This window comes from Anolis sagrei, chromosome 9, assembly GCF_037176765.1.
Source record: "Anolis sagrei isolate rAnoSag1 chromosome 9, rAnoSag1.mat, whole genome shotgun sequence".
In the NCBI taxonomy this organism is placed as follows: Eukaryota; Metazoa; Chordata; class Lepidosauria; order Squamata; family Dactyloidae; genus Anolis; species Anolis sagrei.
The window spans coordinates 1,262,688-1,285,480 of record NC_090029.1 but is presented as its reverse complement, the minus strand read 5'-3'; the positions used below and the strand labels follow the sequence as shown (position 1 = coordinate 1,285,480).

The 22,793-nt window shown below is 45.2% G+C and overlaps 1 protein-coding gene across 2 annotated transcripts in view; it reads right to left on the bottom strand.

Moving 5' to 3' along the window:
- Window positions 1-1,374: 1,374 nt before the first annotated feature.
- Window positions 1,375-22,793, bottom strand: part of ZNF280D (zinc finger protein 280D) — a 48,915-nt gene continuing 27,496 nt past the window's right edge. For both annotated transcript variants that reach the window (XM_067471190.1, XM_067471191.1), the window contains 8 exons: window positions 22,438-22,742; window positions 17,391-17,528; window positions 16,017-16,079; window positions 12,800-12,918; window positions 12,488-12,527; window positions 11,113-11,161; window positions 8,395-8,465; window positions 1,375-4,872 (listed from right to left, as the gene is read on the bottom strand). In XM_067471190.1, the coding sequence (XP_067327291.1) occupies window positions 2,037-4,872; window positions 8,395-8,465; window positions 11,113-11,161; window positions 12,488-12,527; window positions 12,800-12,918; window positions 16,017-16,079; window positions 17,391-17,528; window positions 22,438-22,742 (3,621 nt within the window). In that variant the 3' untranslated portion in view covers window positions 1,375-2,036. The remainder of the gene's footprint in view (window positions 4,873-8,394; window positions 8,466-11,112; window positions 11,162-12,487; window positions 12,528-12,799; window positions 12,919-16,016; window positions 16,080-17,390; window positions 17,529-22,437; window positions 22,743-22,793) is intronic.

Below are 22,793 nucleotides of genomic sequence, written 5' to 3'. Positions count from 1 at the left end.
TGCTTGCCATAGATGCAGGCGAAAAGTCAGGAGGGAATGCCTCTAGAACATGGCCATATAGCCCGAAAAAACCTACAACAACCCAGTGATTCTGGCCATGAAAGCCTTCGACAATACACTTTATTGTATGGTTTGTGCAATGAAATCCTTCCTCATTCCCGGAGCCTCCTCCGTATAATTTACACTGTCCTATCTCCCAATTTTTTTAAAAAAAATTATCCTTAAATCTGGCCCTGCCTAGTGAAATTTTCTGTGTTTTTAATGCTTGGTTTTATATTGTTGTGTCGTATATTATTTTGATTTTGCATTTTATGTATTTTGCTTGGTTCTCAACCTTCCTCATGCTGCGACCCCTTAATACAATTCCTCATGTTGTGGTGACTCCCAACCCAAAAAAATATTTTCTTTCCTATTTCATAACTGTCATTTTGCTACTGCTATCAATCATAAATATCTGATATGGAGGATGTATTTTCATTCACTGAACCAAATTTGGTACAAATACCCGATACGCCCAGATTTGAATACTGGCGGGGTTGGGAGAGTTGTGGTTGCTGGGATTTGTAGTTCACTTGCAATCAAAGACCATTCTGAACTCTACCAACAATGGAATTGAACCAAACTTGGTACACAGAACTCCCATAGCCAACAGAAATTACTGAAAGGGTTTGGTGGGCATTGACCTTGAGTTTGGGAGTTGTAGTTCACCTACATCCAGAGAGTACTGTGGACTCAAACAATGATGGATCTGGACCAAACTTGGCACGGATACTCAATATGCCCAAATGTGAACACTGGTGGAGTTTGGGGAAAGATAGACCTTGATATGTTGGGATTTATAGTTCACCTACAATCAAAGAGCATTCTGAACTCCACCAACTATGGAATTGAACCAAACTCGGCACACAGAACTCCCATGGCCAACAGAAAATACTGGGAGGGATTGGTGGGCATTGATCTTGAGTTTGGGAGTTGTAGATCGCCTACATCCAGAGAGCACTGTGGACTCAAACGATGATGGATTTGGACCAAACTTGGCACAAATACTCAATGTGTCAAAATGTGAATACTGGTGGAGTTTGGGGGAAATGGGCCTTGACATTTGGGATGTATAGTTCACCTACAATCAAAGAGCATTCTGAACCCCACCAACGATAGAATTGGGCCAAACTTCCCACACACAACCCCCATCACCAACAGAAAACACTGTTTTCTCTGATGGTCTTTGGCGACCCCTTTGACACCACCTTGTGAACCCCACGGGGGTCCCGACCCCCAGGTTGAGAACCACTGGCCTAGAGGGAAGGCCAAAGTGGGCCGAAGCCTGCTTTGAAGCTCGACTCTCTTTTTAAAACACATTCACAAACCACCCCATTGTAGTTTCTTGCAAATGTTTACTCCAAAATATGTACAACCGGTGGCTCCACAGAAGTCCAAAACATGTAGGTCCAGTAGAAACAAACCTCAACGAGTCCAAAACCACTTATTAAAAGAGTCGGGGGACAGTATTTGAATGATACAACCTAAAAAAGAGACTACGGTTGAGTTGTGGGGTGCATCCCTTCAACTGGACAACGCAGCCAACCTTGCTCCCCACTAATTTCACTCAATCCTTTGTGACATTGAGTCTGAATACGGACATGATTCCATTTCCTCCGTTGTAGGGGCGGAGAGGCAACGGTTGACCTTCTGGCTCAGTTTGGGGTTTTTCTGTCCCGTTTCGGGGACATGGATTCTGTCCGTAAGAATAACCCTATCAAAACAGCCCAGCGGGTGTAGCCTTCCTTACAAAGGGTGAGTGAGATTTCAAGAGGGAGGGCTCCTTCCCTATAAGAGGTCCCCCTCTCCTCCTTGCCTTGAAGGGCAGCAACACAGCATGCAACCCGCTTCTTGTGGACTGACTGTGGCTCTTGCGCCACTTGAGGACTAACACACACAAAGGGGCTCCTTCAGGTGCATAGGGCAAAAAGGGAGCGCCTTCCTCCCCTCGTTAGGCCTGCCTGCCCCACACAATGCCTCTCAATGCTTCCCCTCCCTCAGCTGGCCTCCGGGTCCAACTCCTCCTGCTTCTCTTCATGCTCCTCGGGGCTCGCTGGGCCCCCACTGCTGCTGCTACTGTGTTCGGAGGCCCCGGGAGAAGGGGTGCCCCCTTTCTTCTGCAGGATCTCAGTGGCCTCATGCTCCAGCACCTCGGAGGGGGTCAAGGGCTCCAGGCGCACGCTACTGCTCTTGTCGCTCCCACCGTCCTGTTCGCTGCTCTCTGGAGCGGCCACGGCCGGCTCCCCACGCCTTTGCAAGAACTGCGCAAAGCCCACGTCCTCGTCGGAGGCCCACTCGGCCCCCTCCACCATCACGTCCGCCAGCTCCCCCTCGTCCGAGTCGTCCGCCTGCGCCTCCAGAGGCGGACGAGGGACGCTCCCGCCGTCTCCGCCATGGGGTGATCCTTCTTGGCCACCAAGGCCACCTTCTTCTTCGGAATCCTCCTCTGGTGTTTCCGCCGTTGCGCTGTCAGGCGAAGAAGCCTCTGTTTGGGACGGGAGTTCCAGAGAAGAGGCGCTTTTTGCTGGCGACGGAAGAGGGACGGAAGAGGGACCCCCGCTCTCTCCTCGTTCCCAGAGTGGCACCAGCACTGATGGGGTCTTCTGGGCTTCCACCAGTACTGATGGGGTCTTCTGGGCTTCCACCAGCACTGATGGGGTCTTCTGGGTTTCCACCAGCATTGATGAGATCTTCTGGGCTTCCACCAGCACTGATGGGGACTTCTGGGCTTCCACCAGCATTGATGGTATCTTCTGGGCTTCCACCAGCATTGATGGGGTCTTCTGGGCTTCCAACAGCACTGATGGGGTCTTCTGGGCTTCCACCAGCATTGATGGGGTCTTCTGGGCTTCCACCAGCACTGATGAGATCTTCTGGGCTTCCACCAGCACTGATGGGGTCTTCTGGGCTTCCACCAGCACTGATGGGGTCTTCTGGGCTTCCACCAGCACTGATGAGATCTTCTGGGCTTCCACCAGCACTGATGGGGTCTTCTGGGCTTCCACCAGCATTGATGGGATCTTCTGGGCTTCCAACAGCATTGATGGGGTCTTCTGGGCTTCTTTTGGGGAGCCTTTGGGGCTAGGGTGGCTTTCCAAATCCGCCTGTGGCACCGATGCGCCGTCTTCCTTATCCTGAGAAGTCAAAAGGGCCCAATTCGCCTCCCCATTGGCTTCTTCTGCAGGTTCAAGAGGGTCACTGGAGGACACTGGGCTGGTTCCTGCTTCCATAGGAGAAACCAAGGGCTCATCAGCTGGAGAGACATCTCCATCTTCAGGCGGACTACTTATGGCATCGCCATCCCCTGCAGGGTCCATGGGGTCATCTTCCACAGAGGCGGAAGGCCCTGCACCGTCTGGGGCATCTGCCATGGAGGGTGAGGGGCTTTCCTCACAGCCAGAGGGTAGAGAAATACCACCCTGCTCTGCCATTGGCTCCGTCTCCCTTTCTTCTTCCCCTTCTTCTTCAGCAGTGTCTTCAAGGTCCTCTCCACAGGCAGAAGGCCCCAAAGGTGAGGTGGCACTTACTTCGCACTCCTCCCCTCCACTTAATGGGCATCCAGCACCTCCTCCTCCTCCAGCAGCACCATCTATGGAGTTCTGCGAGGGGTCAGAGGGACTGCCTTTGCTTCCCGGTCCAGAAGACGAGGCGTGTTTCTCACATCCAGCAGCAAGAAGACCGCCTTTCTGGCTTAATGGGACATCAGCAGTGTCAATGAGGTCTTCTGAGCCTCTAGCAGCATTGATGGGGTCTTCTGGGCTTCCAAGAGCATTGATGTGGTCTTCTGAGCCTCTAGCAGCATTGATGGTGTCTTCTGGGCTTCCAACAGCATTGATGGCGTCTTCTGGGCTACCACCAGCATTGATGCGATCTTCCGGGCTCCCAACAGCATTGATGGGGTCTTCTGGGATTCCAACAGCACTGATGGGGTCTTCTGGTCTTCCAAAAGCATTGATGGAGTCTTCTGGGCTTCCAACAGCATTGATGAGGTCTTCTGAGCTTCCACCAGCACTGATGGGGTCTTCTGAGCTTCCACCAGCACTGATGGGGTCTTCTGGGCTTCCATCAGCACTGATGGGGTCTTCTGGTCTTCCAACAGCATTGATGGGGTCTTCTGGGCTTCCACCAGCACTGATGGAGTCTTTCAAGCTTCTGGCAGCATTAGTGGAGTCTTCTGAGTCTTCAGCAGCACGAATGGGGTCTTCTGAACATTCAGCAGCATCAATGGGATCTTTTGGGGCTTCAGCAGCATCGATGGCGTCACCAGAGTGTTCAGCAGTACCCATGAGGTCTTCTGAGCCTCCAGCATCGGTGGGGTCTTCTGAGATGAGAGAGGGGTCTGAGGTGGCCCTGTTCTCCAGGCCCGAAGGTGCAGGGCTGTCCTCGCACTCCATGTCTGCAGGGCTGGAAAGGTCCTCTGTGTTTCCTCCTCCAGAAGAGTGCTCTGGGTAAGTATGGCGTTCCAAACTGAAGGCATCTTCTGAAGGAGGCCCGGGGACCGTTTTTTCACCTTCAGCAACTAAAAAGTCCTCCTCCTCATCATGTTCCCCACTTCCTTCCTCCACAGAGTGTTCCAGGCAGGCCGGGAGGCAGGGAGCGTTTTCCGGACCCAGGGACTCCGCTTCTTCTCCTTTGGCAGTGGCACAAGCGTCTTCGTTGCCCGCCTTCTCCAAGGAATCAATGGGGTCGGATGGCAGCTCAGGGCCAGGACTGCTTTCTGGAGCGGGTGCTCTCTCTTCTTCTCCTCCTCCTTCTTCTTCATGCTTTGCAACTGAAGAGGCCTCCTCCCTTGGGTTTCCAAGATGGTCCTTGTTGGCTTCTTTTATTTCGAAGCTGGAAAAGAAGAAGAAGAGTAAAACTAGCTGCTCAACATTTGGAATTCAAGTTTTAAATGCCTCCAAAAGACCTGTTTGTTGCCTTCCTGTTTTCTAAATCTTACAGTTCAATAACTTCCATTGATTTGAACCTTAAAATGTCAGACACCAAGAACAACAGGAAATGAATATGATAAAAAAAATATCGTGGTATCAACATAGACAAAAAAATGAATGTTTTAAGAAAGATAAAAGAATAGGCTTTCAAGAGCAGGACACCTTTTGGGACAGTATATTGAAAACTGAAAGAAAGATAATAACTAAACTATACAAGAAATTAATAGAATGGAACTTAGAGACAGAAAGTGAGAAAAAATACATGAAAAGATGGAATGAAAATCTGGGGAAAACAATAAGAAGACTGGGAAAAAATCTGGAGAATAAAGATCAAATATACGTACGCAATAGACCTAAAAGAAAATTAGCTGAAGGTGGCACACAGATGGTATATGACCCCTAAAAAATTAAGTAATTCTCACAAAAACATAAATATAAAATGCTGGAAATGCGGAAGGACAGAGGGTTCATATTTCCACATGTGGTGGTCGTGTCCAAAAGCTAAATTGTATTGGGAAAACATTAACGAAATGACACGGGACATGCTACATATAAGAATCCCACTTAAACCAGAGATATTTCTATTAGACATAACAGATCCAAAGATGGATAAAAACACAGATAAACTCCTATTTCTACTAAATACAGCAACAAGAATTTGCTATGCAAAACTTTGGAGAAAGGAAGACACTCCAGAAGTTAAGGACCGGACAGAAAAAATCTTAGATATTAGAAACATGGACAGATTAACATCAATGGATTTCGCCCTTAGAGGCAAACCAAAGAAGACTTTTGGGTTGGACACATTGGCCAACATACAAGGATTTGTTACATAAAAAAGGAAATATTTATGAGCTGAAATCACAGGAAGAAATTAGGGGTCAATTTAAAAATGTATCATGGTTTCAGTATAGGCAAGTGAAGGAAGCATACAATCGGGATAAAAAAAAAGGATTTGGAAATAAAGAAGACTTTTGGGACAAAATACAAAGTGGGGAAAAAAAAGATAATCACAAAAATTTATAGCAAACTATTAGAGTGGGCGACAGAAAGGGAAATCATAAAAGACTTTATGACATAAAAGACATCTTTATTAATGACTTGGATGAAGGGCTAGAAGGCAGGATCATCAAGTTTGCAGACGACACCAAATTGGGAGGGAGAGCCAAGACTCCAGAGGACAGGAGCAGGATGCAAAACGATCTTGACAGATTAGAGAGATGAAGGGCCAAAACTAACAAAATGAAGTTCAACAGTGACAAATGCAAGATACTCCACTTTGGCAGAAAAAATGAAATGCAAAGGTACAGAATGGGGGACAATGAGGCCTGGCTCGAGAGCAGTACGTGTGAAAAAGATCTTGGAGTCCTCGTGGACAGGAAGTTAAACATGAGCCAGGAATGTGATGTGGCAGCAAAAAAAGCCAATGGGATTTTGTCCTGCATCAATAGGAGCATAGTGTCTAGATCTAAGGAAGTAATGCTACCCATGCTCTATTCCGCTTTGGTTAGACCACACCTGGAATATTGTGTCCAATTCTGGGCACCACAATTCAAGAGAGATATTGACAAGCTGGAATGTGTCCAGAGGAGGGCGACTCAAATGATCAAGGGTCTGGAGAACAAGCCCTATGAGGAGCGGCTTAGAGAACTGGGCATGTTTAGCCTGAAAAAGAGAAGGCTGAGAGGAGACATGATAGCCATGTATAAATATGTGAGAGGAAGCCACAAGGAGGAGGAGGGAGCAAGCTTGTTTTCTGCTTCCCTGGAGACTAGGACGCAATGGAACAATGGCTTCAAACTACAAGAGGGGAGATTCCATCTGAACATTAGGAAGAACTTCCTGACTGTGAGAGCCGTTCAGCAGTGGAACTCTCTGCCCCGGAGGGAGTGTGGTGGAGGCTCCTTCTTTGGAAGCTTTTAAGCAGAGGCTGGATGGCCATCTGTCAGGGGTGCTTTGAATGCAATATTCCTGCTTCTTGGCAGAATGGGGTTGGACTGGATGGCCCATGACGTCTCTTCCAACTCTTTGATTCTATGATTCTATGACTCAATGGTTCGATGGGCCAAAAACATTGGGAGATCAATTCAACTTAAAGAATGGGAAGAAATATGGACTAAGAGACTGAAATATACTTATGCATCGGACTTACAAGAAAATTGGTTTAAAATGCTACATAGGTGGTATATGACGCCTCAAAAATTAAGTATTATGTACAAACAGGTTGACAATAAATGTTGGAAGTGTAAGAGCCAAGAAGGAACATTCTATCATCTCTGGTGGTCGTGCGAAAAAATAAATAAATATTGGAAAATGATTCATATAGAATGCAAAAAAATATTAAAAATGGAGTTCCCACTAAGGCCAGAAATGTATCTGCTGGGCATGTTTGACTCGGACATATTCAAAGATAACAATAAAGACAAATTATTCACCTTTTTTGTCACAGCTGCAAGAATGGTTTTAGCAAAACTGTGGAAACAGGATAAAATTCCTCATAAAAAGGGACTGGATTAAAAAAATTACTGATATAAAAGATATGGATGAACTAACATATTGGTTAAGGCAAAACAACGGACGAGGTATGAAATCAACAGACTGGAAACTTTTGCAAGAATATATCGAAAGGAAAGATTGAATAAACTAAACTAAATAAGAGAGTGTGAAGTAATATATATAGTAAACATATATAAGTAAACATTGCTGGAAGGAAGGAGAAGAGGAAAGGGAAGATAGAAAATAATCAGAGGAAAGTAAGAAGAAGGGAAGTCACACTAGGGTGTAGGTTAGGGTTTGTTGTTGTCTTGTGCTACTTTTGATGTTGGGGGATTTTGTGTGGTGATGGTGGATGTATGTTTTTTATTGTAAATCTTGGTGAAAATCAATAAAAAAAGGGAAAAAAACATATTTGATATCAAAAAATAAAGGAACCCCAAAAAAAGGAAACTGACTGGACAGATGTGACAAATGATCTAAAATAAGGAAATAGAAATGCAGTAATATAAATAGAAGAGAAAACAGGAAGAAAACACAGATGGAAGAAAGAAAAGGAAAATCCACTCGGAAGATATAAAGGAAGTCAACGAGGGAGACAAATTCCAGCTGTCTCCATTGTCTGTTTTTAAATCTTCGCTATCTCTATACCTTTTCTTCTTTCCCTTTTTTTCCTTTTTTCTTCTTTCTTTTCTTTTTCTTTTCCTTTTTCTTTCGGCCTATTATATCATTATTATTTTTTTCAATTTATTTGCACTGTATGTCATAAAATGAAACCTTTATAAAAAGAATGCAGTGCAAGAAGAGAACACAAGAGTCCCTGGGGCCCAGAAAAATGTGCAGAAAGTCCCCAAATAATACCTCCCATTGTGTATTTATTATACCCCAATAATGATGGCCTTATAAAAAAAACATGGCTGCTCTTGTTTACCTTTTAGGAGGAGGGGGCTGTTGTTGTTGTTGTTGTTCTTCCTCCTTGGGCTCACTGGGCCTTGAAAGTTCCTGAAATACAGATACAAATAGGCATGTTTTCCTGCACAATTATTGTTATTTGTACCCCACTTTACCTAAACGAGTTGTCCCCTGCCACGCGTTGCTGTGGCCGTCTGTTCTTATGTATTTTGTGTGTGTATATATGTGTTTGTGTATATATTTGTGGGTGTATATGTGTGTGTGCATGTATTTGTGTGTATATGTGAATATATGTGTGTGTATCCGTGTCTATATATTTGTGTATTTGTATGTGTATATGTATACTGTGTATGTGTGTGCGCTTGTTTATATGTATATATGTGTTTATTAGGGCTGGGCGGTTTCGTTCCGTAATTTCGTAATTCGTTAAAAATTAGGGGTTTTTTTGATAATGAAGCGATATTGAACCATTCAGGAGCAACTAAAAAACGAAACGAATTTTTCCAATTCGTTTCGTAATTGTTTCATAATTGTTTCGTTATTGTTTCGTTATTGTTTCGTTATTATTTCCGCATGTCTGCTGCAAGTTTTAGGGTTGCTGTTTGTTTTCTCAGTGAAAAAAAATGTAATTATCACACCAACAGTCAACAACAGAGGGAGAGGGAAGCTTCAGAAGTTTTTTTAGCGTATTGCGCGATCGCGGCCGCCATTAACGAATCGATTCGTAACCGTTTTATGATTTCCGAAATTTCGTAAATATCGAACTTTTTTTAAGGAAAATTTCGGAATTCTTTTAAATAACGAAATGCAAAAAACCCTCTAAAAACGAATCGAGTTTAGAAACAAATTTTTCTGTGGTTGCCCAGCCCTAGTGTTTATGTATGTATATATGTATATGTGTATTCATGTGTATATGTATAGATGTGTGTATGTATGTGTGCATGTGTATTTGTGTATATTTCTGTGTGCATGGGTATATGTATATACGTGTATGTATATGTACATTTCTGTGTGCATGTGTATATGTATATATCTGTGTGCGTGCATGTGTATGTGTTTTATGTATGAGTATGTGTGTATTTATGTGTTTATACATATGTATATGTATGCATATGTATGTGGTGGCCCCTTGCCTGTGGAATTCACTCCCCGGGAAAATTTGGTCATCAACATCCCTCCTCTCCTTCAGAAGGAAGCTGAAAACAGGATATGGGACCAGGCCTTTGGGTAATCTGGCAGACTGACAAGGTAATGACGACCAGAACTTGGAAAGGACTATGGTAATGCTGAATGGACTTACGGATTTTAGAAATCGGTGAATGCTGGCCACTAGACTGGCTTTTAGTTGTTATTGTATGAATTGAATGTTTTAACTATTGTGGTTATTGCTGTTATGTATTTTATCTGATGAATTGTTGGCATCAAATTGTGCCGGTTGTAAGCCGCCCTGAGTCCCCCCCCCCACCAGGGGGTTGAGAAGGGCGGGGTAGAAGTGCCCGAAATAAATAAATAAATATTACTAATATTATCACAGTATAATGTTATCGTACCATGTAATATATAATATTAATATTGTGCTATGGTAATATATAAGATATTCTATTTACTTTTTACTTGTAAGCCGCTCTGAGTCCCCTTCGGGATGAGAAGGGTGGCACAGAAAGGTCGTCTGTCTATCTATCTATCTATCTATCTATCTTCTATCTATCTATCTAATAAAAGTCAGTGTTTGTATGCGGAGGGAGGACGGGAGGTGTATGTGGCAGCGTTCTGACTGGCTGCCACTGTGGTACAATTTGCATACGGTCTCTGATTGGCCACCCTCGACATTCTAAGGTTCTGATTGGCTGCCACTGTGGTACAATTTTCATATGGTCTCTGACTGGCCAACCTTAACATTCCGAGGTAGCAGAGGAAATAGGAAAAGGGCCTGAAACTGTCAGGAATAGTTGGAGTTGAAGTCCGAAACACCTTGTGGCCCCCAACAATGACAGAACAGGACCAAACCTGGCACACAGACCTCCCCCCAAGACCCACTCTACAATTTGAGCGAGGATGGACCATGGATGACGGGACCTGCAGTAGTTTAACTCACTTCCTTAGAGCACTGTGGCCCACACCAATGACGGATCAGGACCAAACTTGGGACACAAAGGCCCAATGGCCCACTTTAAACCTGGTGCGGTGTAGGGCAGGATGAGCCATGAATGATGGGATTTGCAGTACCTTCACTCAATTCACTTCCCACAGAACATTGTAGCCCCTACAAATCACAGACCTGGCACAAACTTGGCACACAGAGTACTCATGGCCCATTCTACATCCTGATGCATTTCTAAGGGGGATGGACCATGGATGATGGGACTTACAGTACATTCACTCACTTACTGAAACCACTGCGACCCTCATCCAATGAATGATCAAGACCAAACTTGGCACACAGAGCCCCCATGACCCCATCTATATCCTACTGCAGTATGGAGGAGGGTGGACAATGGATGATGAGACTTGAGTATCTTCACTCACTTACTGAAACCACTGCAACCCTCATCCAATGACCGATAAAGACCAAACTTGGCACACAGAGCCCCCATGACCCACTCTACATCCTGCGACTGTCATCCAATGGCCAATAAAGACCAAACTTGGCATACAGAACCGCCATTACCCACTTTCTCTAATAACCCGGGCAGCACCGGGACCCCAAGCTAGTAAATAAATAAATAAAATACTCTACCTGGGTTCCTTCCTTGCTTTCGTCCTTCAAAGATGCCTCGCTTGACAGGCTGAGAAACAAAAACAACAGCCATTACTTTCATATAAGATCAGCAACATTAAGGCTGGAGCGACACCAACATTACAAAAGCCAAATGTCCCGAAAATCCTGACTTAAGAATCATCCCATCCTCAAAAAAAGGACTTCCAAGCATCATGGCAATGACAATTCAATCCTTAACTTGAAATACTCACATATTATTCAATCATTGACTCCTTCCAGCCAAACGATGGAACTATTTGGTTGAAAAGTTATCAATGGTATGCTAACGTCGATTTTAAGAAACAAAGTGGCCTCCCCATTGACAAAAGCAGCGAGCCCTTTTAAAAAGCAGCTGTACAGGAGTTGAGTATAAATTGTATGATTTTAACTGTATTTGTGTTTAGATTGGCTGCAGTAATGCTGGAGCGGCCTAAGTCAGAGGAGTCCTCCATGTGCGTTGCCATGGAGACCGATACAGGAGAGAGGGAAGTGGGAGGAGCTTAGAGGGGAGAGTTTGAAAAAATGACAGTTAAAAATCAGTTAGGGTTTAGGTTTAGAGGAGTGAGCAGTCCGGGTTTAGGTTCAGAGGAGTGAGGAGTTAGGAGTTGGGAGACAAGGAAAGGAAAGGTGGCGGAGTGACTTGTGAAGCAAAGCTTTGAGACTTTGAAAAGCTGGGTTTGGCTATTGGAAGTTTCTCAGGCTAGTGCAGCCGAATGGCGAAACAGAGCTGGTATTCTTTTAGTCTAAAGAGAGGCTAAAGAATAGTTTACTTAGTATTTGATCTAGGGAGGATCAACTAAGGGAAACATCCCTGTATGGAAACTTTGTCTGAAACAAGTGCTCTACGTCAGAAAGATACTGTGTTACTTGAAAGAATGAACTGTTAAAGTTACAAGTATTATTCCAAGTGCAACAAGGAAAAGTTACGTCTTGCAACCACAAGCTGTGTACTTAATAAAATTGCTAACTTTTATTTGAAGATTGCCTCAGCTCCGTCTATTCTGTGTCCAAAGTGCCATTTCTCACAATATTACAACTTACCTCACGTGGTGGCAGAAACGCAGGGAAAAGTAACCAAATAAATCTACGTTCTTCTCTCCTCAGTCACGCTACAGTATATACAGTGTAATTACTACTAAGTTATTACTTTCTTAATAAAGGAGGAGGTGCAATTGAACAGCCTCCCTTCCAACTTGATGGTAAATTTGGTTCCTAATCGGCAACCTCCATTGCAAATCGGCCAGTTCTTGTTAAAATTGGGAACTGGGGTAAAATCTCCTGAATACTGGTTCCTTTCAAATTGGTGGCAACAATAAATCATCCCTCCGCTCCCCTGCTTCTTTTCACAGCTTACCCCAGAAGGTTCTCAGCCGCAGAAGGAGGATTGGTGGGACCTGGAATTAAAGGACAGGTCTGTTTCAGAAAAATCCTTTTGTGTATGTATGTACACACACACACGCACACTCTTACACAAATACACAACCAAGTATATTATCATGGTGAGTTTGGATATACATATGTTGTTGTATGCCTTTAATGTTGATACGTTTGGACTGCGTTGTGCCCAGCCTCAAGCCGTGAGATTGTTGCTGTTTTTGTTGTTGTTGTTATTATTATTTCAAAGAGGGTGCTAACAAGAGACACTCAAAATCCAAGAGGCACGTACCGTTTTCCAAAATAACTTGGCACTCGTGTGTTTCATTGTCGCTGAGGTGGGCAGCCATCTTGTCCATGGCAGAAAGGTCGGCCACAAAGTCGCAGTGAAGGCAGACCAGAGTCAGATCCCTGGAAGGAGGGAAGGAAGGAAGGAAAGAGGGAATGATGGAGGAAAGGGAGCTTAAAAGCCAGGGCTTCATGCAGGATACCAGAGACAGATGCATCTGGGTATTCTACATACCCCTACATCCCACATCCCTACATCGTAATCTAAGATAATCCGGGGAGGCCCTACTCTCGCTCCTGTCAACAGCACAGATGCGCCTGGTGGGGACGAGAGACAGGGCTTTCTCGGATGTGGCCCCCCGCCTATAGAACACACTCCCAAATGAGGTAAGATCCACTCCCTCCCTCCTGGCTTTTAGAAAAAAAATTAAAATCATGGTTTTGGGAGCAGGCATTCAGGCAGTAGAAGTAAATGTATGCAGCATTTCAGAAAGACAATGACTGGAACGGCGATTCGATGGACGAGACCGTTTTATTGTTTTAATGAGTCCCCCCTCGGGGTGAGAAGGGCGGGGTATAAGTGAATGAAATAAATAAATAAATGATGGTTTTATTGCTCATGGATGTACTGTTTTTAACTTGATTTATGTCTAATTGTAGTTGTTTTTGTACTGGCATTGAATTTTTGCCATTATGTGTAAACTGCTTTGAGTCCCCCTCGGGGTGAGAAAAGCAGGATACAAATACTGTAAATAAATAAATAAATACTTTGACTGGGCCTGATTGCAATGAAAAATGCACTGATGGAGAAAATTTCCAGACGCTGGCAAGGTTTCAGGGGGGCACTTAGGCAGGATGATGGGAGCGGCAGTCATAGAATCCTAGAGTTGGAAGAGACCTCCTGGGCCATCATCCAGTCCAACCCCATTCTGCCAAGAAGCAGGAATATTGCATTCAAAGCACCCCTGGCAGATGGCCATCCGGCCTCTGCTTAATAGTAGTAGTAATAATAATAATAATAATAGAATCCAAGAGTTGGAAGAGACCTCCTGGGCCATCGAATCCAACCCCATTCTGCCAAGAAGCAGGAATATTGCATTCAAAGCACCCCCCACAGATGGCCATCCAGCCTCTGTTTCAAAGCTTCCAAAGAAGGAGCCTCCGCCACACTCCGGGGCAGAGAGTTCCACTGCTGAACGGCTCTCACAGCCAGGAAGTCCTTCCTCATGTTCACATGGAATCTCCTCTCTTGTAGTTTGAAGACATTGTCCCATTGCGTCCTAGTCTCCAGGGAAGCAGAGAGGAAGCTTGCTCCCTCCTCCTCCTCCCTGTGGCTTCCTCTCACGTATTTATTATACATGGCTCTCATCATGCCTCCTCTCAGCCTTCTCTTCTTCAGGCTAAACATGCCCAGCTCCTTAAGCCGCTCCTCATAGGGCTTGTTCTCAAGACCCTTGATCATTTAGTCACCCTCCCTATGACATATTCCCTTCTCATATTTATACATGGCTATCATGTCTCCTCTCATCCTTCTCTTCTTCAGGCTAAACATGCCCAGCTCCTTAAGCCACTCCTCATAGGGCTTGTCCTCCAGACCCTTGATCATTTGAGTTGCCCTCCTCTGGACTCATTCCAACTTGTCAATATCTCTCTTGAATTGTGGTGCCCAGAATTGGACACAATATTCCAGGGAACGTGGTCTAACCAAGGCGGAATAGAACATGGGGAGCATGACTTCCTTAGATCTGGACACTAGGCTCCTCTTGATGCAGGACAAAATCCCATTGGCTTTTTTTGCCGCTACATGACATTATTATTTATTATTATTATTAAACTTTATTTGTACCCCGCTAGCATCTCCCGAAGGACTCGATGCGGCTTACACAGGCTAAGGCCTCAACACAACAACAGCATAACAAAACAATACAATTCAAAGCAAATCAAAAACATAAAGCAATAACAACAAAACATTACACCATAACACAGTAAAAACCAGGGCCAGGCCAAGTGATGGGTACAGATTAATTAGTGCTGGGTGTGAGAGGTGGTATGTTGGATTTCTGGGCAAGTGCAATGTGCAGAGCACCTTAAACTCTAATAAAGTGCTTCTGGAACATAGTGCTGGGGTTTTCCTATTCCGGAAAGGCACATCGGAATAGCCAGGTCTTCAAGCTCTTCCTAAAGACATTGTTGGCTCATGTTTGACTTGCTGTCTACGAGGACTTCAAGATCTTTTTCACACGTCCTGCTCTCAAGCCAGGCGTCCACCCACATTCAAAAACACACATGTCTCCTACATCCAGAGGGCCAGAAAAAATCCACCTCAGGAAAAAAAAACCCTGTAAATTTCTTATAAACTGTGTGTCAAAAGACTGGGTCCAGGCATCATGTAGCCGGGGGGGGGGGGGGGGCTTGGGGGGCTGCAGCCTCCCCCAAACTTCTCATGGTGGTCTGTGAAAAGGCCTTACTGGTACATTATTTAAACTGTTATGTTTACTCATATCATGATGTGATCACCATGCTCAATATATCCCATATGCATGATGGGGGTATTATTGGGGTAATGATACAAAAGGTTTGCTAGGGTAGACCCTCTTTCACTCAGACTCAGCCCCCCCCCCTCCCCCCGAATCAAAATCCTGGCTACGGGCCTGACTGGGTCTTCACCACTACTAAAATAAAGACTAAAAACTTGGATGTTCAAGCAGGCATTTGGTTAATTCGGTGCAATGAATGTGTTGATTACGGATTGGTAATATGGATGATGAAATTGGACCAGGATTTTAGTTAGGAGATGTATTGGATTGTGATTTACGTGTAATATTGTGTATTATGTTTTTATGGTTTTAATTGTATACTGTGCACTGTATATTTTGTTGTAAACCGCGTTGAGTCGCCAGTTAGGCTGAGAAACGGCGGTATACAAGGACAGCAAATAAATAAATAAATAAAATAAAGTAGGTTCCTGCATAAAAATTATTATTCTATTTACTTGAATCTAATGCTCAACATTTTGGGCTAAACGACCTTGCCAAAACCATTCAGCCAAAAATGGTGAGCATGAGAATCTTGCATTGGATTCGCATCCTACAGGAATCCTAGTGCTGAGCCAAAGCAAAAGGGGAAGCTGCTTCAGAAGGAGATGCTCCTATGCAAACACATACACACACAAAAATTCAATGCAGCGCATATCTTCGGAAGCAAAATGGACCAGTGCTTACTTCAGTTCCTCCGAATGCTCCTTATACATCCAGAACCTTTTTGTTGGGCGGGCGCTATGGAAACTGCAAGAGAAAGGAAGGTTTTACATCATATCATTCAATTTTCAGAAAGCAAACACTCTCATGGTTCCAGAGAGAGTTAGAGCAATAGTTCAAGAATTGGATAAAAAATAATGGGGAAGGAGGCACACTTACGCAAGTTGAACAAATGATACAAAAAGAAAGAGCTACGGGAGGATACCACAAGATGTAAGGAATAACTAGCAAATTGTATAAGATAATAATTGACATTAAGGGGGAAAAAATAAAGGATGTAACATTAAGAGAGATATGGGAGGAAGACCTAGGGATTAGAATAAAAGAAGCGGATTGGGTACAATTATGGGATCGAAGATATTTAAAGAACTTATCGATATGTGTTAAAGAAAATTACTACAAACTGGTTTGAAAATGGTATTAACACTAGTATGGATTGCAAATATTAATAGGAATACTACAAAAAATTGTTGGAGAGGTTGCCAGGAGGTGGGTACATATATACATATGTGGTGGCAATGTAAATATGTAAATGAATTTTGGGTGAAGGTATTTGGAGAGATAGAAGCTATAATGGATATGAAGATAGGGAAAAGTGCATGCATTGCATTGTTGTCACTATATAATGGTAAGAAATTGAAAAAAACAGAGAAAGATGCAATAGATAACATGTTAACTGAAGCAAGATTACTGATAGCGAAGAATTGGAAAGGTGAAATAAATATATCAATAGAAGAATGGTATAAAGAATTATGGAAAATAGCAATAAATGATAAATTGACATGTAGGTTAAGAGTCAGGAAAGGGGTATGGAAGGAAAATGATTTTGGTGCAGTTTGGGGGAAAATTTATTGAGAATGGCTTAAAAGAATTAGATGGAAAATTACCTCCACAAGAAGAAATGGTATTTTGGAAAGAGAATGCAAATTGAAGTGGCTCGGAAGGGAGGGGGGGCACAGAGGTGAGAACAAAGTATGTAAGATATATATACATTTATGGATGTTGTAACGAATTGAGGATGGAATGTAAGAGAATTGAAGGTATTCATGTATTCTAAGAAAACCAATAAAAAAATTTTTTTTAAAAAAAAGGACTGCTTATGAGGAGGCATGGAAGTATTCTAGAACATGAACATATACCCCAAGAACCTACAACAATCTAGTGATTCCAGCCACGAAAGCCTTCAACAATATATGGAAGCCTATGTTTGCCTGGGAGAGGAAGGGGGGCACCAGCCATGCCTTGCTTTGCCTTCCGTCCAGGAAGAAGGAAAGGGCCACAAGAGCCACCTCCACCCCAGCCTCCACCACCCTCAGTGGACGAGGCTCCAGTGCGTACCTGATCATGTGGTTGCTGTAGGCTTTGCTGCAGCTGGTGCTGTAGCGACACAGGCTGCAGCGCACGTAGGCCGGGAAATGGTTGGCGAAGGTCCGGATGTCCGAGTTGCACTCAATGCACTTCTGGATGTCCGGGCACCTGGCGGGAGGAAAGGTCAAGGTGAGGAAGTGTTCAGCGGGATTTATTTATTTACTAGCCGTCCCCTGCCACATAGGGGATTTGTGTGGGAGGTTTGGCCCAATTCTATCGTTGGTGGGGTTCAGAATGCTCTGTGATTGTAAGTGAACTATAAATCTCAGCAACTACTTACTTAGTTACTTACTTAGGCGATCCCTCGTTGGACGAGTAAGATGGTCTTCCATCATGGGTTTCCTTGTGGGTCCGCATATGGCTGTGGAGCCCTATTCTTGCTCTGCATCTTCTTCCGCAGTGAGGGCATTGGTTTCCAGGTGGAAGGCGGTCCCGGTCGGGGTTGGCTTGACGCGCCTTCCTCCTGGCACGTTTGTCTCTTTCACCCTCCACTCGTGCCTCCTCGAATTCTGCAGCACTGCTGATCACAGCTGACCTCCAGCTGGAGCGCTCAAGGGCCAGGGCCTCCCAGTTCTCAGTGTCTATGCCAGAGTTTTTAAGGTTGGCTTTGAGCCCATCTTTAAATCTCTTTTCCTGTCCACCAACATTCCGTTTTCCGTTCTTGAGTTCGGAGTAGAGCAACTGCTTTGGGAGACGGTGGTCAGGCATCCGGACAACGTGGCCTGTCCAGCGGAGTTGATGTTGGAGGACCATTGCTTCAATGCTGGTGGTCTTTGCTTCCTCCAGCACGCTGACGTTTGTCCGCTTGTCTTCCCAGGAGATTTGCAGGATTTTCCGGAGGCAGCGCTGATGGAATCGTTCCAGGAGCTGCATGTGACGTCTGTAGACAGTCCACGTCTCACAGGCATAGAGCAGGGTTGGGAGGACAATAGCTTTATAGACAAGCACCTTAGTATCCCTACGGATGTCCCGGTCCTCAAACACTCTCTGCTTCATTCGGGAAAATGCTGCACTTGCAGAGCTCAGGCGGTGTTGTATTTCGGCGTCGACTTTGGTGGAGAGGTGGCTGCCAAGGTAGCGGAAATGGTCGACATTTTCTAGTGTGACACCATTAAGCTGTATCTCTGGCATTGGAGAGGGGGCGGCTGGTGACTGTTGGAACAGCACTTTGGTTTTCTCGATGTTCAGTGACAGGCCAAGCTTTGTGTATGCTTCTGCAAAGGTGTTGAGAGTGGCTTGTAGATCTTCTTCTGTATGCACACAGACGACATTGTCATCAGCATACTGGAGTTCTATAACAGATGTTGTTGTGACCTTGGTTTTGGCTTTCAGTCTGCTGAGGTTAAATAGCTTGCCGTCTGTCCGATAGATGATTTCCACTCCGGTGGGAAGCTTCCCATCAACAAGGTGTAGTATCATGGCGATGAAGATGGAGAATAAAGTTGGGGCAATAACACATCCCTGTTTGACACCCGATTCCACCTTAAATGGGTCACTTTGGGAGCCATTGCTGTCCAAGACTGTTGCCATCATGTCATCGTGGAGGAGCCGCAGGATGTTCACAAATTTGCTTGGGCACCCGATTTTTTGGAGGATGGTCCAGAGAGCGCTGCGATTCACTGTGTCGAATGCCTTTGCAAGGTCGATGAATGCCATGTACAGAGGTTGGTTTTGTTCCCTGCATTTTTCTTGGAGCTGTCGTGCAGTGAAGATCATGTCCACAGTTCCTCTGGAGGGGCGGAAGCCGTTCTGGGATTCTGGGAGGGTGTCTTCTGAGAGGGGCAGAAGGCGGTTTGCAAGGATTCTTGCGAGGATTTTTCCAGCAGAGGTTAGAAGGGAGAGACCTCGATAGTTCCCGCAGTCTGTTCTTTCCCCTTTTTTGAAGAGGGTGATGATGGTGGCATCCTTGAAGTCTGCTGGGATTTTCTCGGTCACCCACACTTTTTCTATGAGCTGGTGGAGTTGGTGTGTCAGCGCAGGTCCTCCCTCTTTAAAGATTTCTGCAGGGATCCCATCCGGTCCGCTGGCTTTGTTGTTCTGTGATTGTAAGTGAACTATAAATCTCAGCAACTACAACTCCCAAATGTCAAGATTCTATTTTCCCCAAACTCCATCAGTGTTCACATTTGGGTATATTGAGTCTTCGTGTAGAGTTTGGTCCAGATCGATCATTGTTTGAGTCCACAGTACTCTCTGGATGTAGGTGAACTACAACTCCAAAACCAAAGGACACTGCCCACCAAACCCTTCCAGTATTTTCTGTTGGTCATGGCAGAACTGTGTGCCAAGTTTGGTTCAATTCCATTGTTGGTGGAGTTCAGCATGCTCTTTGATTGTAGGTGAACTATAAATCCCAGTAACTACAACTCCCAAATTGTCAAGATTCTATTTTCCCCAAACTCCACCTGTGTTCACATTTCGGCATCATTGTTTGAGTCCACAGTGATCTCTGGATGTAAGTGAACTACAACTCCCAAACCAAAGGACATTGCCCACTAAACGCTTCCAGTATTTTCTGTTGGTAGTTGGAGAACTGTGTGCTAAGTGTGGTTCAATTCCATTGTTGGTGGAGTTCAGAATGCTCTTTGATTGTAGGTGAACTATAAACCCCAGTAACTACAACTCCCAAATGTCAAGATTCTATTTTCCCCAAACTCCACCAGTGTTCACATTTGGGCATATTGAGTCTTCGTGTAGAGTTTGGTCCAGATCTATCATTGTTTGAGTCCACAGTGATCTCTGGATGTAGGTGAACTACAGCTCCAAAACCAAAGGACATTGCCCACTAAACCCTTCCAGTATTTTCTGTTGGTCAGGGAAGAACTGTGTGCCAAGTTTAGTTCAATTCCATCATGGGGCAGCTGGCTGAGCGTTAGCTGCATTATGATCACTCTGGTCATGAGTTTGAAGCCAGCCCGGGTTGGAGTGGGTTTCCAACCAATTGTGTAGCCTGTTGTCAACCTTTGCAACCCCAAAGACAATTGCATCTGTCAAGTAGGAGAATTAGGTACCACCTTAAAGTGTGGGGAGGCTAAATTAACTGATTTATGAGGCCATAAAGAAGACACCAGCAAAGCACTCCAGCGGGGAAGCATGCGGGGAATGCGGAAGTGCTTCATCAGTGTCGCAGATGGACGAGGAAAGCGACAGCTCCCCAGGTGGCCAGAAAAAGTTAAATAGTCTCTGTGTATGTCTGTATATGTTCGTATGTCAAAAATTGGCATGGAATGTTTGCCCTATATGTGTACACTGTAATCCGCCCTGAGTCCCCTGCGGGGTGAGGAGAAGGACGGAATAGAAAAGCTGTAAATAAACAAATAAATAAATAAATCCTGGGACTCGTAGTTTGGCGAGGCACCCGCATTCTTGGGCAGAGAAGGCTCAAGACGAAGTACAACTACAGGCCCCATGACACCATATCACTGGAGCCCCCGGTGGTGCAGTGGTTTAAACCCCTGTGCCGGCAGGACTGAAGACCGACAGGTCGCAGTTTCGAATCCGGGGAGAGGTGGATGAGCTCCCTCCATCAGCTCCAGTTCTTCATGTGGGGAAATTAGAGAAGCCTCCCACAAGGATGATAAAAACATCAAATCATCCAGGCGTCCCCTGGGCAACGTCCTTGCAGACGGCCAATTCTCTCACACCAGAAGCGACTTGCTCCTGACACGAACAAAAATATATAAATTAGGATGCACCCCAAGTTTTCCCTTTCTGTTGCTGGAAGCTTTGGTGCCTTAAGACTGTGTTTTGTTACTGCAATGCAGATCTTTCAGGGCCAAATTACCAAGACTGTACTTTTTGTGAAAAAGATCTTGGACAGGAAGGTGAACATGAGCCAGGAATGTGATGTGGCGGCAAAAAAAGCCAATGGTATGTTGGCCTCAGGCATCAAGAGGAGCCTAGTGTCTAGATCTAGGGAAGTCCTGCTCCCCATGCTCTATTCCGCCTTGGTTAGACCACTTTACCTGGAATCACATTGTGTCCAATTCTGGGCACCACCATTCAAGAGAGATATTGACTCTAAGCTGGAATGTGTCCAGAGGAGGGCGACTCAAATGATCAAGGGTCTGGAGAACAAGCCCTATGAGGAGCGGCTTAAGGAGCTGGGCATGTTTAGCCTGAAGAAGTGAAGGCTGAGAGGAGATATGATGATAGCCATGTATAAATATGTGAGAGGAAGCCGCAGGGAGGAGGGAGCAGATCAAGGGTCTGGAGAACAAGCCCTATGAGGAGCGGCTTAAGGAGCAGGGCATATTTAGCCTGAAGAAGAGAAGGCTGAGAGGAGATATGATAGCCATGTATAAGTATGTGAGAGGAAGCCACAGGGAGGAGGAGGAGGGAGCAAGCTTGTTTTCTGCTTCCCTGGAGACTAGGACGCAATGGAACAATGGCTTCAAAGTACAAGAGAGCATGCTGATGATCGTGCCATTACTGCTCAAGCAGGGACTGGATGAGGGCCCAGGAGGTCTCTTCCAACTCTAGGATTCTAGGATTCTATAAGTTCCTGACTGTGAGAGCCGTTCAGCAGTGGAACTCTCTGCCCTGGAGGGAGTGTGGTGGAGGCTCCTTCTTTGGAAGCTTTGAAACAGAGGCTGGATGGCCATCTGTCAGGGGTGCTTTGAATGCAATATTCCTGCTTCTTGGCAGATTGGGGTTGGACTGGATGATGGCCCAGGAGGTCTCTTCCAACTCTTTGATTCTATTATTATTATTATTATTATTATTATTAAGCAGAGGCTGGATGGCCATCTGTCAGGGGTGCTTTGAATGCAATATTCCTGCTTCTTGGCAGAATGGGGTTGGACTGGATGATGGCCCAGGAGGTCTCTTCCAACTCTTTGATTCTATTATTATTATTATTATTATTATTATTATTATTAAGCAGAGGCTGGATGGCCATCTGTCAGGGGTGCTTTGAATGCAATATTCCTGCTTCTTGGCAGAATGGGGGTGGACTGGATGATTGCCCAGGAGGTCTCTTCCAACTCTTTGATTCTATGAATCTAGGATTCCTCACCTGAGATGGCTGAGTCCGGTGTTGGCGATCTTTCCGCTGTTGTTCTTCTTGCTGCCGCCTCCGTTGCTGCTGTTGCTGCTGGCGCTGCTGCTGCTGTTGGCCAAGCTCTCCTTCCGCTGGAAGCTCGAGGGCTTGGGCTTGGAGCGGGTCTTGCTGGTGTTCAGCCTGTTCTGGGGGCTCAAAGGGGGGGATGCGACGTGGGACCCTGGCGGGGGAGATAGCTGCAAAACGGAGGTATTGGCGCTCACGAAGGAAGCGGATGGAGACACCGGCTGAAGGGAGCCAGCCGAGGCCCGGATGGTCACCTTGGGAGGAAAAGCCCAGCACAAGTCAGCTCTCCCAGCCTGTGTTTCCAA